General features: G+C 42.1%; 1 protein-coding gene across 3 annotated transcripts in view; it reads left to right on the top strand.

Moving 5' to 3' along the window:
• FAM114A1 (family with sequence similarity 114 member A1) overlaps positions 1 to 17,869 on the top strand; it is an 84,649-nt gene that overhangs the window by 31,358 nt on the left and 35,422 nt on the right. For 2 of the 3 annotated variants that reach the window (XM_023224657.1, XM_031935360.1), the window contains 4 exons: positions 5,609 to 5,722; positions 5,842 to 5,948; positions 8,613 to 8,747; positions 15,318 to 15,470. In XM_023224657.1, the coding sequence (XP_023080425.1) occupies positions 5,609 to 5,722; positions 5,842 to 5,948; positions 8,613 to 8,747; positions 15,318 to 15,470 (509 nt within the window). Of the gene's footprint in view, positions 1 to 5,608; positions 5,723 to 5,841; positions 5,949 to 8,612; positions 8,748 to 15,317; positions 15,471 to 17,869 lie in introns of those variants that run through there. The other variant, XM_023224659.1, reaches the window with a different exon arrangement.

The following is a 17,869-nucleotide window of genomic DNA, read 5'->3' as shown; positions in this document are numbered from 1 at the left end:
AGGCCTTAATTATTTCCACAGACCCTTATAAGCTCATACACTCTATTGCTTATTAGTTACTGGAATCTAAGCGGAAAGAGGCTGGTCCACCTTCTGTTATCTATGTTTCTATACTCTTTGGACTTGCTAATATTATGAACATTTTTTCTTTTAAATCTGCATACGAAAGCATGCTCAACGCCACTAATCATTAGGGAAATGCTAATCAAAACTATGATGAGATACTACCTCACACCCATTAGAATGACTCTTTGAAAATTTTTTACCACTAATATTTCGGTATAAGAATGACTATTATTTTTTAAGAAAACAGAAAATAAGTGTTGGTGAGGATGTGGAGAAATTGGAACCCTTGTGTGCTCTTGCTGGGGTTATAAAATGGTACAACTGCTGTGGAAGACAGTATGACAGTTCCTCAAAAAACGAAAAACAGAATTACCATATGATCCACCAATTCCACTTCTGATTATATTTCCAAAAGAATTAAAGGCAAGGTCCCAAGGAGGTATTTGTACACCCATGATCATAGCAGCGTTATTCACAATAGCTAAAGCACAGAAGCAACCCAAGTGTCTATGGACAGATGAATGGAAAAGCCAAATGTGGTCTCTACATACAAGGGAATATTATTCAGATTTTAAAACGAAGGAAATTCTGACATATGTTACAACATGGATGAACCTTGAGGACATTATGCTAAGTGAAATGAGCCAGTCACAAAAAGACAAGTACTGTGTGATTCCACTTCTGTGAGGCAGTTAGAAATAGTCAAAATCATAGAGATTTGAGAACGTTCTGACTAGTGGAATGTAGAATGATGGTTTCCAGGGGCTGGTAAAAGAGGGGTGTGGGGAGTTATTGTTTAATGGGTATAGAGTTTCAGTTTTACATAAGAGAGAGAGTTCTGGAGATGGATAGTGGCAATGGTTGCACAATATTGTGAATGTATTTGGTACCTCTGAACTATTCAGGTCAGAAAAGTTAAGATGGTAAAATGTAGGTCATGTGCATTTTACCACAAAAAAAATTGGAGTAAAATTCAACCAGATATATCAGAGATGTGATATTATGGGATTTTTTAAAGTTTCTTTTTAATATATTCATTTTTTGAAAAAGAAGAAAAAAAAGTTAAAAAAAGAAAAAGAAGGAAATATTGTATTGAAAAATAAAACAAGCTAAGAGGGAGAAACCTTCCTAATGAGTTAGCGTGTGCCCTTGTGATCCTTTAGCATATGGGACCAATAGGAAGTACCCATTGAGCTACCCAGTCATCCAGGGTGCTGCAGAGAACTGCTGCTGCTTCCCTGAGTTACCACTTGGTCAGAGAGAACTTCCCAGCATACTCTTTTTTTTTTTTTTTTTTTTGAGCTGGAGTCGGAGTCTGGCTCTGTCACCCAGGCTGGAGTGCAATGGCGCAAACTCAGCTCACTGCACCTCTGCCTCCTGGGTTCAAACGATTCTCCTGCCTCAGGCTCCCAAGTAGCTGGGATTACAGGCACCCACCACCACACCCCGCTAATTTTTGTATTTTTAGTAGAGATGGGGTTTCACCATGTTGGCCAGGATGGCTGGACCTCCTGATCTCAGGTGATCCGCCTACTTTGGCCTCCCAAAGTGCTGGGATTACAGGCACGAGCCACCTTGCCTGCCCAGCATACTCTTTTTGCAAATTATTTCATCTTGATTATTTCAGATAACCAGCAAATTATTTCATCTTTCCAGAAAGAGGAGAGACTTCCCTTCGATGGCTTTTTGATCTTGGTGGAATTCGCAAGAAGAGGGCTTCATAAAAGATCACAGTGCTTTTGGGGAAGAAAAAAATCAAAGTGGATCTACAAGATAGCCCTACACAGTGTCTTGAGAATGCAGCCTGCACAGCACAGGGATGATCCTAAAAACACTAAGCTATGCCATCACTCAACACAGTTGACAGGGAGAGGGTTAGAGTCAGGTTTCACCGCGGAGGTGACCTTCACCTTGTTCTTTGGTCATGGTAAGGTAAGTCAAGTGCATTTTAGAATAAAACAATGTTTTAAAAAGTAGGAAGTTCCAAACTAAGGATCTGATTTCCAAGGAGTTACAGAAATGGGATTAAAATGACATTTATTCAACTATAAATGGCAATAAAACTTTCTTGACATAACATAGTGATGACACATGTGGGTTCTAGAGTCAGAAGGACTGAGTTGGAATCCCGCCTTTGTCACTGATTGGTTTTAGGGCCTTGGGAAAGTGATTTCACCTCACCAGGTCTCAGTTTTCTCAGTTGTGAAATGAGTATACTAATATCCTAAGGGACCTCATAAGGTCGTTGAGAAGATTAAATGAGATAATGTACTGTACTAAACATATTTAGTACAGTGTTAGGACATAGTAAGTGCTCAATAAATGTTGGCCGTAGCAGAGGTTTCACATGTTTCTTCTCAATAATCTCACAAAACTCTGAGAGGTAATCCTCCTTTCAGAGAACGCATAGCAGCAGACCTTCAGCGAGGTTAAGCAGCTCACCAGTATTACACAGCTAATAAATGATAGGAGCAGAAATCCTCCACAAGGCTCCTGACTCCTAAGTTTAAGGTGTTTTCCATTCGAGTATAGGTAGTGAATTAAATACCAGCCAATCATTCGGCATTTATTTTAAAATGATACATTATCACAGCATTTGCACGACTTTCTCATCTTCTTTGCAGCACTCACCTTCTATTGCAGTGAGCCAAAGAGTAGAGGATATTCCATCTTTAGAATCATGGAATTTAGAGGGGTTTCAGCTTTTGAGGATACTTGGGGTTTGGGATGACACGTGAAGAAATTAATCCATGTATACTATACCTTATGGTATTATTCATATTTATTGTTTTTCTCTCATTGGTAGGTCCCAGTCAGTACCTCTGGAGATGAATCACTCCCAATCAAAAGGCAACAGGGACTTCATATTACTGTTTTCTTGTTCTGGACACTAGATGTCACACTAAGTAAAGTTTTAGAGGTTACTCTCTAGAGTAAGGCGTGGCACAGTGTCTAAACCTTAGCTATGAAAAATTATAGCTCATACATAAATATAAAGCTGAACTTTACATTTTTTCGTTTCTTTTTTTTGGAAAGCTGAACTTTATATTTCTAGTAGAATGCAGTAAAAAGGTACTTTCCTTAACAAAAAATTCAGAAAAAGAATTGTTAATAAGAAAATGTAGTTGGAATAGCAGCCTATTTTCATTGTTAAACAGATAGATCCCGTTTATATGCACATAAAATCGTATTTCCTTCCAGAAACAAAGTGATTTTTCTAGAGGCAGCTCATATATACATATCTGTAATCATTTATGTTCTGAGATGGCGAGAAGCCATTCTTCCTGCAAAAAGAACCAGACATTATCCTAACCTGCAAGGGATGGAGAAGGTGAAAGAAGAGATACTGAATATGAGATTCATTATCTCCTGAAACGGTCTCAGGGAAGGATGTGTGATCATCTTTCTTGCATGGCTTAAGCAAAGAAGATGGAGAAGATGGTGCCTCCCAGCCTCCTTGACCTCATTTTTTTCCTTGATTTTGGCTCTCAGAAATCTAGATGAGAATCATAGATTTGGAAGCACATTATTTCCTTTTGGAAATGCGTATTATATATATTTTTAATTGCAGGGAAGTTGGACACAGTATGTAAAAGAGTTAGATATTCTATCCTCTAACTTAAATGTGTTATTGAAACTTCAACAAGTTTCTACTAGATATATTTCTACTAGAAATGTAAAGTTCAGCTTTACAAAAAAAAAAAGAAACAATGCTTGAAATTCATTGGAAGCTAGAGATAATTAATTCAAGCATTAGCAGTCACAGTACACTTTTATTTTTTCAAGTAACTCAGTAATTAATTTGAACTGTGTCTAATCTGCACATGAATAGAAACACATATTTCTATATGTAATTACAGTTGTAAATAATGTTTAACTTTCAGGGTTTTCTAGGTAGTGTATTTCCATTGGACATAATCCCTTCTATATTTGTCAAATATCAGTGCCTTGTTTATGCTAAGATCACTAGGATAAATAAGGTTACAACTGCTAAAATGCTACTCTTTAGGTTTGGGAGTCATCCATGTCTTCCCCTTTCTTATTCAGAAAATGGACAACTGGTTATTTTAACAGTGTCTTCTAAGACTAGGTGGTTCTAGTTAGCTCTTAAATTCTGTTGGGACTTGGGAAGTTTTTCCTCATGTTACTGCCTTGTGTTTTAGCAACCGGAGGTTACCCAGGTCCCGAGAGAAATCTTTCATTTTCTTCGTGAGTGCTCAGGATGATGGCAGCCTGTGCTGTTTCTCCTTCAAGAAGTCAGACAGCCACTTCGGACCATCCGTAGGCTATTCATTCCTTCAGTGGTTTGACAGTTCAGAAAAACTATAACTCATCGTGAAGGCCTCAAAGGGAGGAAAATCTCTCCAGAATAAAATGTAGACAAGACTATGTCCCTATCAGGTCGAAGGCTGGGGTTTTTCCACGTGGGTAGGAAGGTCAGCTCTGTATTTACCAAAGAGTTATTGAATAACCGTTGTGCCAGGCTCTAGGGAATGTGGGTATTGTCCTTGCTCAGATGGAGTAAAACCTGTGCCCTTTGCCTGCCTGACTACTGTTAAAGCTGATCTGTATCATTATTGTTTAAGACAACTGTCAGGGCAGTATTGTTTAAGACAGCCGTCAGGGCTGTTGGGTGGCCTTCCTGGTTTCTCCGCTGACCTGCCTTTTGATTTTGGGATGTCAGCTCCAGAACCTTCACTCTCCATGCCTAAAGGAAGGCCTAATGCTTTAAAGAACACTCTGAGACTCAGTTGATTTCAATCCAACCAATATTAATTGATCATCTGCCATGTGCTAAGCCTGCAAGGAATCAAAAAAATGAACGAAGAGTATCTTCCATAAGGAACTACAAAAGAGTAAAGAGGATGAGACAGGTACACTATACAAAGACAGTGTGTTGAGCTTAGAATTCCAGGTTGATGACTGGGTGGTGTGAGAAGCAAAAGCAAACAGTGAAGCATCTGGGAGCACTTTATCTACGTGTATCTCATTTGCACGTCACAATAACTCAATGAGGCTAGGTAACTTCTCCAAGGTCATTCAACAAGGCAGGGGTGAAACTGAGCTCATATTGGAACCCACATCTCAGGGAGCAGGGATTCTTCTTTCTTTCAATCAGGATGTACTTTTACATACCAGGTGCGATGGCTCACGCCTGTAATCCCAGCACTTTGGGAGGCCGAGGTGGGTTGCCACCTGAAGTCAGGAGTTTAAGACAAGCCCGGCCAACATTTAGTAAAACCCAGTCTTCACTAAAGGCACAAAAATTAGCCGGGTGTGGTGGCGCGCATCTGTAATCCCAGCTGCTCGGGAGGCTGAGGCGGGAGAACCACTTGAACACAGGAGGCAGAGGTTGCAGTGAGCCGAGATTGCACCACTGCACTCCAGTCTGGGTGACAGAGCGAGACTCTGTCTTAAAACAAACAAGCAAACAAAACACTATGTATTTCTACAACTTAAAACAGCTTTGTAAGATTAGGTGGCAGACTTGCAGACCATGGATTTCTAATGTATCCATGAACCATATTTTTATTTCCAACAGGTCATGGATTGACGGCAGTCAAGGAAAAAGCAGGGGCCACTCTACGGATTCATGGTGTAAATTCTGGATCTTCTGAAGGGGCCCAACCAGACACTGAAAACGGAGTCCCTGCAAGTGAGTGATGCGTCTCCTCTGGGTGTTCTTGGACTTTATTACACCATGTGCATAATCAGAGGGTTTCCAAGTTCAGATCAGCAACATGAACTCTTAAAGGATTCCTTTCTTCTCTTTAGTAACAGATGCAGCCACAGATCAGGGCTCTGCAGAAAGCCCACCCACCTCCCCTTCATCGGCCTCTCGGGGTATGCTGTCTGCCATCACCAATGTGGTTCAAAACACTGTGAGTCGCTGGCTGCTTCCTCTCTTTCCCCTGTATTTCCCAGGGCCTTCTTTTGATATTTCCATTTACCAGTGACCTAGATACATCAGAGAAACGATGGCCTTGCTCAGAACTTTGGATTATGGTTTTTTTTTTTTTTTTTTTATGTTTTCTGCTACAAAGCAGACGTAACCTTGGATTCAAAATAATAAGGGCAAAATGAAATCTATTTTATGTTTAAAAGAAAGGAGCTGTTTGGAAGGAACATTTTTCAGTCTGATTTAACAGAGTCCTTTCCAGCTGCAGCAAAGACAACCTCTGGTTGAGGGAGAGAGAACTCTTTGTCAGAGCTGGGACAACTGTTTTTCCTAAATGCTCTGCTTATCTTACCCCTAAATTTGAAAAAGCATTAAACCGTTTAAATAAAGAGTACCAGTTACAAGACAGGAAAAGCAGCCCAGATATGTTTCTGAAGTGTTTCCGGAGACCAGCGTTCTTCCCTCTTCCCTACCTCTTCATTCCCACCCTTCCTCTTGCTTACATCACCATAAGTGTACCCCCCCGATCCCTGCCTACCTCTTAAAAGAAGCTCAATATTAGCAGCAAGACATTGGTGAATATTGAAAAAAGGGAGGCATCTCAACTGAGATAAGGCAGCTAGCTGGTCCTCAGGGTCAGGGAGAAAGATTTCTTTCTTTCTTTTTTTTTTTTTTTTTTTTAGATGTGTTCCCCCCGTTTCCTGCAGGCTGGAGTGCAGGGGTGCATTCTCGGCTCACTGCAACCTCTGCATCCCTGGTTCAAGCGATTCTCCCACCTCAGCCTCCCAAGTAGCTGGGATTACAGGTGCCCACCATCACACCCAGCTAATTTTTGTGTTTTTAGTAGAGACGGGGTTTCACCATGTTGGCCAGGCTTGTCTTGAACTCTAGACTTCAAGCGATCCTCCCGCCTTGGCCGCCCAAAGTGCTGGGATTACACATGTGAAAGTTTATTTCTTGCTGTGTAAACTAACTAGTTTTTCTAAAAATGTAGCTCGTGTCCCATTTATTCATTCATCCATTCGTTAAAAGAAAAACAACAACAGAAACATGATTAGCCCTCACTATGTTCCAGGATCTGTTCCGGATCTTGGATATATGCTGGCAAACAAGAGGGCACAATATCCTGGAGGACCAAGGTGACTGAACAGATAAACACAATGTAATTCGGGAAGAGGTGAGGGCTGCGGTCAAACATGAGAGTATCTCACCCAGACCTTGGGGTTAGGACATGCCAGAAATATAGAAAATGACCAGTGTTCTCTTTGCTATTTGAGGACCTCTAGACTGGGGTGGGGTGAAGAAGGAGCAGCAAATCTGTCTTAGGAGTCAAATAGCAATACAAGTCAACCACCCCTGTGGGGGGTTTGTAGGATGGGAAATGAATGGAGCTCTGTCAATATCTCTAGTATAAGAAATGAGTTCACAGCCTATCTGAGCTACCAAGAGGGCACTCTTGAGTTTGTCTTCAGCAGCCTCACATTCCTTTCTGGGTTCTCTCCAACCTTCTTGACCCCTCTTTCCCAAGTTCCAGACACTACCCCTCCAGGTCTATCCTTAACACAAATCCCTATGTCCTTTCTTCCACCATTTTATTCTCAATAAGATAATTTTTCGTAGGATGTTAGCAGGCACTAAGTCAAATTACACAGAAGTGTGAATTGCTGCTGTCCCATCATCCCCCTGAAGTGTGAGCACTGAAAAATCTGATTTATAGCAAGATTACTGTTGGCTCCCAAATCTAAAAGCAGTCTAAATGCCCAAGATGAAAATAAAGTATATTAATTCAATGAAATTCAGTATTTCTATTTAAATGATAATTATGAAGATTGGAAATTGCATATCAGTAATAATATCATAATACAATAAAATTTATATCATTTTTATGTATGGTGGGAAAAAACACAGATGTATGCATATTATAATTGCAGTTATACAGTTGGAGTGTATGTATGAAAGAGTTGCAAAGAAATGTACACAGTTCTGTTCACTTGAATAGTTTATGTGAGTAAGTCTGGGTTCTTTCAATCTTTTAAAAAAGGCAACAATGACTGACAAAGGGATTTGCAGAAGGATAACTATATAATACACCAGTTTCTAAAGCCAGAAGTACAAGGAAATCAACATGTCTTATTTCATGGATATACTAATTATAGGCAGTTATTGCTAGTTTCTGAGAGTATGCAAGAACCGTCTGAAACAGCCTGAAGGTCTTACCCTCCAGGGCCCTAGATTAAAGAAGTCCCTAAATTAGCAGGACTACTTGACATTTTAATAGGCTGCTCCAAGCAACTCTGTTACTTGGGTTAAAATTTTTTTTTAAACAGAAAACAGCAATTGGGTCACCTGTTAATTTTATGTCTTAGATAAATATTTATTCATACACAGAGAGCCAAAACATATGTTTTGTTTTTTTTCTAAGCATCATTTTTAATAACATTGTATGTCCTACAAATTATATAACATATGTTTTTCCAAGGAAAAGAAAATAGGGTTAAATGGATGATAATTTTTTCCTGATGAGAAAAAATTGTGACTTTATATTGATTTTAATATTTGAAGATAGTGCCAGTTACCTAGGAGTTGCTGACCCCTGCGAAACAGCAAAACCTAAAAATCTAATCTCATGCAGTTATCTCATCTGCAGGGTAAAAGCGTCTTAACTGGAGGCCTTGATGCGTTGGAATTCATCGGCAAGAAAACCATGAATGTCCTTGCAGAAAGTGACCCGGGCTTTAAGCGGACCAAGACGCTCATGGAGAGAACTGTTTCCTTGTCTCAGGTTGGATTATATACTTTTGCAATTTTTTCTTTCAGTCAATAAAGTAAATACATTTTTATTTATCTTTTCGAATAGCTAATTTAAAGCATGCGATTCAAATCAAATGGCACAAAAGAACAGAGAGAAAAAATTGAGCTTCTACTACCTCCGTTTCCTCAGTCATTTAATTCCTCAGAGGAGACAACCACTTTTAACAGTTTCTTAAGGATTCTATCAGAGACAGCATGTAGATATGGATATAGATCTATAGATGCAGCTATATATAAATATACAGATGTATAAGTATATGTGTATGTACATGGATAGACATGTACATAAATACACACATACTTTTTCAACCCAATGGTAGCGTACTAAACATACTCTTGTTCCTTGCTTAATTCACTTAACATTATTTCTTGAAGATGATCCATTTATGTTATGGTGTGCATCCCATCGCTACCACTTAGTAGCTGTGTGACCTTGGGCAAGTTACTTAGCCCCTCTGTGCCTCAGCTTGCTCATCTGTACACCGGGGATAATTTACATACCTACCAATAACTTTGCTCTGAGGCTAAGCTGAGTTAGAATAGAACCCAGCTCTTAGTAAGCACTCAGAAACGTTAGTTGTCATCATTGTCGTTATTATGTGTTGGTATAATAGGTGGAAAAATATCTCATTGGAATTTTATATTCTATTTCTCTTGATATGTGCAAGGATGGTCTTCTCTCACACTTGCAGCACTAAAGTTTTCCAGCCCTTCTTGCAAAACATAATACAAAGAATTCAATCTATCTTTGCCTACTTACAATAGTTAAGAAAATTGGAAATAATATTTGTCTTATTTTCCAAATAATGACTCACTCTTCCAGCTAAAACATGCCTAACTTATCGCACAGTCCAGGCATGCCCCAGTCTACCTCCTCCATGAGAGACTGATGCACCAGGTCTCTGTGCTTTCCTGAAATCAGAGGCAGCTGATGCAGCAGTGGATTTTGTAAATGTCACGGGCAGGACTTATACTAGGAACCCATGAAGGTTGCCTTCATGAACAGCTATCACTGAGAATATGTTCATGGCAACCCCTAGAAGCTTTTGTTTGAGGCTATTTCTTCTTGCCTCTTCTGGAATAACCCAAGTATGAGCACTCTGATGTTGTAGTCCAGGGAGGGACTTTGCAGGATCATCTAGACCATCACCCTCCTGCTCCTTGAAAAATAAAATAGATGACTGGGCACGGTGGCTCACACCCATAATCCCAGCACTTTGGGAGGCCGAGGTAGGCAGATCACTTGAGGTTAGGAGTTCAAGACCAGTCTGACCAAGATGATGAAACCCTGTCTTTACTAAAAATACAAAAAAAAAAAAAAAAATTAGCCAGATGTGGGGGCAAGCACCTGTAATCCCAGCTACTCGGGAGGCTGAGGCAGGGGAATTGCTTGAACCAGGGAGGTGGCAGTTGCAGTGAGCTGAGATTGTGCCACTGTACTCCAGCCTGGGCAACAGAGTGGGACTGCATCTCAAAAAAAAAGAAGAGGAAGAGGAAGGAAGAAGAAGAAGGAGGAGGAGGAGGAGAAGGAGAAGGAGGAGAAGGAGAAGAAGGAGGAGGAGGAGGAGGAGGAAAATAGATTAGTATTAGTTAGGTAATTAGTCATAAAAGAACATAAAAGAACATGTTCATATGTCATAAAAGAACAACCACCCCCAAGTATCTGTATGACTTAGAACAAAAAGGTTTACCTTTCGCTCTCACAAAGTGCAGCATGAATATTCTGCTCACACAGGAGACTCGTCCCAGGGGGCTCTCATGGGTAGCACACTGCTGAGCCCACATCTTCTGGCCCCATCATCTTGAAATACCTTACTTCCAGCCTCATGGAGAGGGGATGTGGAAGGCAATATCTGGTATTTCAGAAAGTGACAAGTGCCATGGGGAAAAAGACAAAGTAGAACAGGAAGAGGTGATCAGGAATCAGGAATATGGGTGTGAGGGGCAGGCTGAGTGTTAAGTAGGATAGTGAGGCGGCCTTGGGCAGATGATGACATGTGAGCAAATCCTGGAAGGAGATGAGAGCGTTGGCCATGCAGGAACCTGAGTAAAGCTCATTCCAGGCCAAGGGAGAACTCATGCAAAGGCCCTGAAGCAGAAGTGTCTGGTATGAACACAGAACAGCAGGATGCCCGTGATGGAGAGGAGTGAGCTCCGGGTGAGAGTTGTTGAAGAGGACACCAGAGTGGTGATGGGAAGTGGCAGACATTCGTAAGGACCTTGGGTTTGACTGTTAGTGAAATGGGGAAACCATTGCAGCATTTTGAGAAAAGAAGTGACAGAATCTGATTTGTGCTTTAATAGGACCCCTCTAGTTCCTGGGTAGAAAATTGGCTGGGAGGACCAAGGGCAGGGAGACTGGTTAGAATGAGCATTAGTCTGTGCCCTCCCAGAAACAGACACCAAGATGGGCTTACATGGGCTTAAATGTGCAAGGATTTCATTAGGGGAAGTGTGTGTGAGAGAAAACGAGGAGGGAGCCCAGGAAGGCTGGGAGAACCATTAGACCAAGATGCCGGTCCCATCCCAGTGAAGGAAAGAGGGAGAGAAAAATGAATGGAAGTGTCCTAGACTGCAGTGTGACCTGGGAAAGGCTGGGCGAAGCCATGGGAAAGCCCTTCAGCCAAAGGCTGCTGACAAAGGAGACCTCATCTTCCAGGAACAGGTCTGCCTTAGTGCCTTGCTGCACCAGTGATTGGCAGGGAGGAGCTGTGGGAGGCTGAAGGCTGGATTTCAAAGTCCGGCATTTATGCTCCCAGGAGTAGGAGGGAGGTCTGCAGGTTGCACTGTCACACCCTCCGCTGCAGGCAATTGCACTTTCTAAACAAGAGATAACCGTGGCCCCGTGCAGCATGGAGGCCTTGTAGGTAGTGAGGAATGGCTGATTCTGGGTATAATTTGAAGATAGATCCAGATCACTTGTTGGAATGAATGTGAGCTGTGGGATAGACGGAGTTGTCAGGGATGGCTCCAAGGTCTTTTAGACAACTGGAAAGATGAAGCTCACATCAGCTGACACAGGGGAGTCCATTATATTTTTCCTTTACACACTAAAGAAATATATAACTATAGAAACTAGAAGCGTGCATGCATGCACTAACTACATTTCTCCCATATTTTTATCCCAGTGGCACAGGGAATACTCTTTCTTTTGCTTTCTTTCTTTCTTTTTTCTTTTCTTTTTTTTTTTTTTTTTTTGAGACAGAGCCTCACTCTGTCACCCAGGATGGAGCACAATCTCAGCTCACTGCAACCTCCGCCTCCTGGGTTCAAGCAATTCTCCTGCCTCAGCCTCCTGAGTAGCTGGGATTACAGGTGTGCACCACCACACCCGGCTAGTTTTTGTATTTTTAGTAGAGACAGGGTTTCACCAAGTTGGCCAGACTGGTCCCGAACTCCTGACCTCAGATGATCCACCCAATTCAGCCTCCCAAAGTACTGGGATTACAGGTGTGAGCCACTGCTCCCAGCCAAGCACAGGGAATACTCTTTAAATAACATAGGGACAGGGAGTCCTTGGATTCCACCCATGTAAGTCTCCATAGCTTCTCTGTGTCAGAAATTCTTCCAGGCCAGGATCATTCCCTGCTATTGAAACCAACTTCCCTTTCTTTTCCAGTAGGAAAATAGAACCAGCATCCCTTGTCAAGCTGGTTATCCCTTAGGCAGCTTTAATTTCACTCCCCAGTTTGTTTGTTTGTTTGTTTGAGATGGAGTCTCACTCTGTCACCCAGGCTGGAGTGCAATGGCGCAATCTCAGCTCACGGCAACCTCTCTCTCCCAGGTTCAAATGATTCTCTTGCCTCCTTCCTGAATAGCTGGGATTACAGGTGCCCGCCACCACACCCAGCTAATATTTTGAATTTTTAGTAGAGGCGGGGTTTCATCATATTGACCAGGCTGGTTTCGAACTCCTGACCTAGTGATCGGCCCACCTCAGCCTCCCAAAGTGCTGAGATTACAGGCATGAGCTGTCCTGCCTGGCCTACTCCCCAGTTTTGAGTGAGTCCACATCATTCCAGAGTGACCCTTTCCGTTTCTCTTCAATTTCATCTCTTCTTTCTTCTCTCCCAAAGCCCAGATTCACAGGTGGAAGCTGGTGTAGAGAAAGCAAGTGATTTCAGTGTCACTTTGTTATTTTATTTTACCACCACCAACCCCTGAGATCAGTGGGGATACTTAGTTTTTATTGCCAGTGTTAAAAGTTTCCAGTGATGGTTTCATTGGGTTGATTGAAAAACTTTAAAATTCAGAGTCTGTGCTAATTTAGTCTTAAAGACAGACAGGAGAGAGAATTCTTTTTGCGGCCCTGTGGGTTCTTGGCAGACAACCTCAAGAACCCGAAAGGAAATGAGGCTGATTGTTTCACTGGCACACAATAAAAACCAAAGTCTATTCTTTAGTTCTCTTCCCCTGTGACCTTCTGGTGGTGGCCAGTGTCTTTACAGAGCTCTCCACAGAAATTAAAGAACCCCATAAAGCCGGGCGCGGTGGCTCAAGCCTGTAATCCCAGCACTTTGGGAGGCCGAGAGGGGCAGATCACGAGGTCAGGAGATTGAGACCATCCTGGCTAACACTGTGAAACCCCGTCTCTACTAAAAAATACAAAAAACTAGCCGGGCGAGGTGGGGGGCGCCTGTAGTCCCAGCTACTCCAGAGGCTGAGGCAGGAGAATGGCGTGAACCCGGGAGGCGGAGCTTGCAGTGAGCTGAGATCCGGCCACTGCACTCCAGCCCGGGCGACAGAGCGAGACTCCGTCTCAAAAAAAAAAAAAAAGAACCCCATAAACGTAATGCCTCAGTAAACTTAATGAGGAATCACATAAAAGATGCTTAGAATCAAAGAATGCAAGTGCAGAAAATTGAGAGTGACTGATGGGCTTGTGTTTATTTGTTGTCTTTTTGTTTAACCAACAAAAAATAACTGGAGAAAAGTTATTAATGGGGAGAGGAAACTTGGTTGACAGTCATATTTCTGGAAACCAGCCTTAAGAATCTACAAGCTAATATTCTTTTTTGTTTTTTTTTGTTTTGAGACCAAGTCTCGCTCCGTTGCCCAGGCTGGAGTGCAGTGGTGCAATCTCAGCTCACTGCGCCTCCGGGTTCAACCTCTGCCTCTCCTGCCTCAGCCTCCTGAGTAGCTGGAATTACAGGCATGCACCACCATGCCCGGCTAATTTTTGTATTTTTGGTAGATACGTGGTTTCACCATGTTGGCCAGGCTGGTCTCGAACTCCTGACCTGAAGTGATCTGCCCACCTAGGCCTCCCAAAGTACTGGAATTACAGGTGTAAGCCACTGCGCCTGACCCTAAGTTAATATTCTTAATTACAGTAAGTATATGATGACAAATACATTATGAGTTTATATTTATTAATTTTTAAATTGAGGAAATTTAATAACCACACAAAAAAAATTTAAAAAATTTTAAAACTCGGCTAGGTGTGGTGGCTCACACCTGTAATCCTGGCACTTTGTGAGGCTGAGCCGGGCGGGTCACCTGAGGTCAGGAGTTCAAGACTAGCCTGGCCAACATGGTGAAACCCCATCTCTACTAAAAATACAAAAAAATTAGCTGGGTGTGGTCGTGGGCGCCTATAATCCCAGCTACTCAGAAGGCTGAGGCAGGAGAAACACTTGAACCCGGGAGGCGGAGGTTGCAATGAGCTGAGATCGTGCCATTGCACTCCAGCCTGGGCAACAAGAGCTAAACTCCATCTCAAAAAATAAATAAATAAATAAATAAATCTTAGAAAAAATCAGACCAGCTTATTTCTACTTTCACATCTGTGTAGGTGCAGGACTTAAAGTTAATCCTGTCATAAGAGATTCAACTTTTCAAGCATACATAAAACTCACTCATTATAGAAAATTTGGGGACTTTAGAAAATAAGAAAATTGGCTGGGCGCAGTGGCTCACACCTGTAATCCCAGCACGTTGAGAGGCTGAGGGAGGAGGATCACTTGAGGTCAGGAGTTTGAGACCAGTCTGGCCAACATGGTGAAACCCTGTCTCTACCAAAAAATACAAAAATCAACTGGGCATAGTGGCAAGGGTCTTTAGTCCCAGCTCCTCAGGAGGCTGAGGCAGGAGAATTGCTTGAACCCATGAGGCAGAGGTTTTAGTGAGCCAAGATTGTGCCACTGTACTCCAGCCTGAGCAACAGAGTGAGACTCCGTCTCAAACTAAATAAAATGAAATAAGAATAAGAAAATAAGAAAGGTAATCACACATGTGGGAAACACCTTAATGGAAAGCGCCATTAAAGCTTTTGGTGTGTTTCTTACCAGTTTATTCCCAGACATTGAATTTTTGCTTTGCTTTGCCTTTCACATAATGAACATGTAAAATGCGAAGTAGGATATGATGTAAAAGTTATAAATAGCACCAATCAAAAAAATCATTCTTTAGAAATTCTAAAGTGACCAGAATCTCCCCCTCTCCAATACAAAGTCAGTCCTCCCCAACTCCCCCATGTCTTACACAGGAGATGATGCTTTTAAATACACATCCAGAGTACAAACATTGTGTATTTCTGCAGATGTTAAGGGAAGCTAAGGAGAAGGAGAAGCAGAGACTGGCACAGCAGCTCACAATGGAGAGAACTGCACACTACGGGATGCTGTTTGATGAATATCAAGGCTTGTCACACCTGGAAGCCCTGGAAATTCTGTCCAATGAAAGCGAAAGCAAGGTACTTCTGCACTACTCATTTGAAATGGCATGCTTAGTCATGTGTTGCTTAAACATGAAAGGAACTGGAAAATCTGCCTTTAAAAGATCTCATTTTTAGAGCCTCATTATTATTGTGCTAAGGTCGCAAATACTGTACAATGTGATGACCCTTGAGCTCCAAATCATCTCTTCTCTGTCCTATGCCAAGCTATTACCCCACCCCAGCTCCAAGAAGGCTGGCACAGTAAGAGCCACCACTATCCACCCATCTCATGGTGCAAAAGGCTGCTCAGAAATGTGGTTGTCCGGCTTCTGGCCCTCTGCCTCCCTTTGGTAACGAAGTACCCAGGTCAGAGATGCCCTGCCAGCCCACATCTTCATTCCTACCCAATGAAAACAAAGCACTTGAGTTCCTTTTAGAATGCAGGGTTTTAACATATTTTTCTTATGGGTTATATAGTTATTTATTCAGCCATCTTGTTAGGACTCCTGGGCCACAAAGGGCAGGATTATCCCACTGAAGGTTAAGGTTCTGTTAGGGAATACTCCCGTATAGACACCTGGGAAACCCAGCCTACCCAATGACCCTGCACATTCATGCTCCCCACTTGGTCCCAGGAAGACAAAAGATGAATAGCAAAAATCAGCAGGGTTTGGTGATTTTTTTTTCCCTTAAAGTATCTATAGTGGGGTGTGTGTGTGTGTGTGTGTGTGTGTGTGTGTGTGTGTGTGTGTGTTTATTTAGCAAGCACTTACATGGCACTTATATAGCCACCATTCTAAACACCATAAAACTGGTAACTTATTTAACTGTATATATATGGCTGTGTTGTGGATGTCAAGCTGACTGTGCTCCGGAGTAGTTTTCTAGTGGAGGCCACCAGGCAGTACCCTCTGGGCCTCTGGAGAGGGAGGGTCCATGGTGACATTCACTGAGGAGAGGCAGGTCCCCAGACAAGAAGCTCAATTTGGCAGTGAGCCTTAGAATGGAGAAGTAGTTTTTGACTCTCCCTAGACCTTATCCTCTTATGTTTGGACTTTGAGCCATCCTTGATGCCTGTCTAATCAGAGAAAGACAACATCTGCCACATAACAGGCAACCAAGAACCAAATAGGACGGAGGCACTGTCCCCTACCCCAGATGATGGAGCTACACGTTACTCTGTTCACTGCCTTCTTTGTTATCCATGAGCCTTCAGGGAAAGTCTTGTGGTTAAAACTGTTCAAGAATAATTTTCAAAAAAAAGCAAAATTGGGACTCTCATACAGATACAAAATGACCCATGTTAAAGAACTTATTTAGCTCATTCATTAATTCAGGGAATCAGGCAGATGTTATAAATGATTCAAAGGAAAAGCCAAAGAAGCACAAATGTGTACGGAGTAGTATGTATGTGGCTATACACCATGGAATACTATGCGGCTATAAAAAAGAATGAGTTCATGTCCTTTACAGGGACATGGATGAAGCTGGAAACCATCATTCTCAGCAAACTAACACAGGAACAGAAAACCAAACACCACATGTTCTCATTCATAAGTGAAGTTGAACAATGAGAACACATGGACACAAGGAGGGGAACATCACACACCTGGGCCTATCAGGGAGTGGGGACTAGGGGAGGGATAGCATTAGAAATACGTAATGTAGATGATGGGTTGATGGGTGCAGTAAACCACCATGGCACATGTATACCTATGTAACAAACCTTCACGTTCTGCACATGTATCCCAAAACTTAAGTATAATAATTTAAAAATATACGAATGTGCCAGTAGACACAAACCTGCTTTTCCACATCAGGGAGGTTGTCCTCCCACTGCACAGAATTCATTCACGTGACTATTGACAAGAATGACTTTGCATTGTTATCAGCCCTTTACAATTTATAGAGTCATAAAATTGCTCCCATAAATTCAGAATCCAATAACCCAATAAGATGTGCTCTAGAAAATGCAGTTCTTAGCCAGGCGCAGTGACTCATGCCTTAATCCCAGCACTTAGGAGGCCGAGGTGGGCAGATCACCTGACGTCAGTTCAAGACCAGCCTGGCCAATATGGTGAAATGCCATCTCTACTAAAAATACAAAAAAAAAAAAAAGCTGGGCATGGTGGTGGGTGCCTGTAATACCAGCTACTCAGGAGGCTAAGGCAGGAGAATCGCCTGAACCTGGGAGGCAGAGGTTGCTGTAAGCCGAGATCGTGCCATTGCACTCCAGCCTGGGTGACAGAGCAAGACTGTCTCAAAAAAAAAAAAAAAAAAAGCAAGGTCTGGAGTCAGACGTTATCTATGAAATGGGCATAATAAAACCTACCTCGCAGAATTAAATGAGATAATCCACGGAAAGGAAGTAGGCACTCAATAATGTACACATGTTGATGACAGTTGATTTTTATATGCATTCTTATGTCATAGAC

Source organism: Piliocolobus tephrosceles, chromosome 3, assembly GCF_002776525.5.
Source record: "Piliocolobus tephrosceles isolate RC106 chromosome 3, ASM277652v3, whole genome shotgun sequence".
Lineage (NCBI taxonomy): Eukaryota > Metazoa > Chordata > Mammalia > Primates > Cercopithecidae > Piliocolobus > Piliocolobus tephrosceles.
This window is presented reverse-complemented; position numbering and strand designations above follow the sequence as displayed.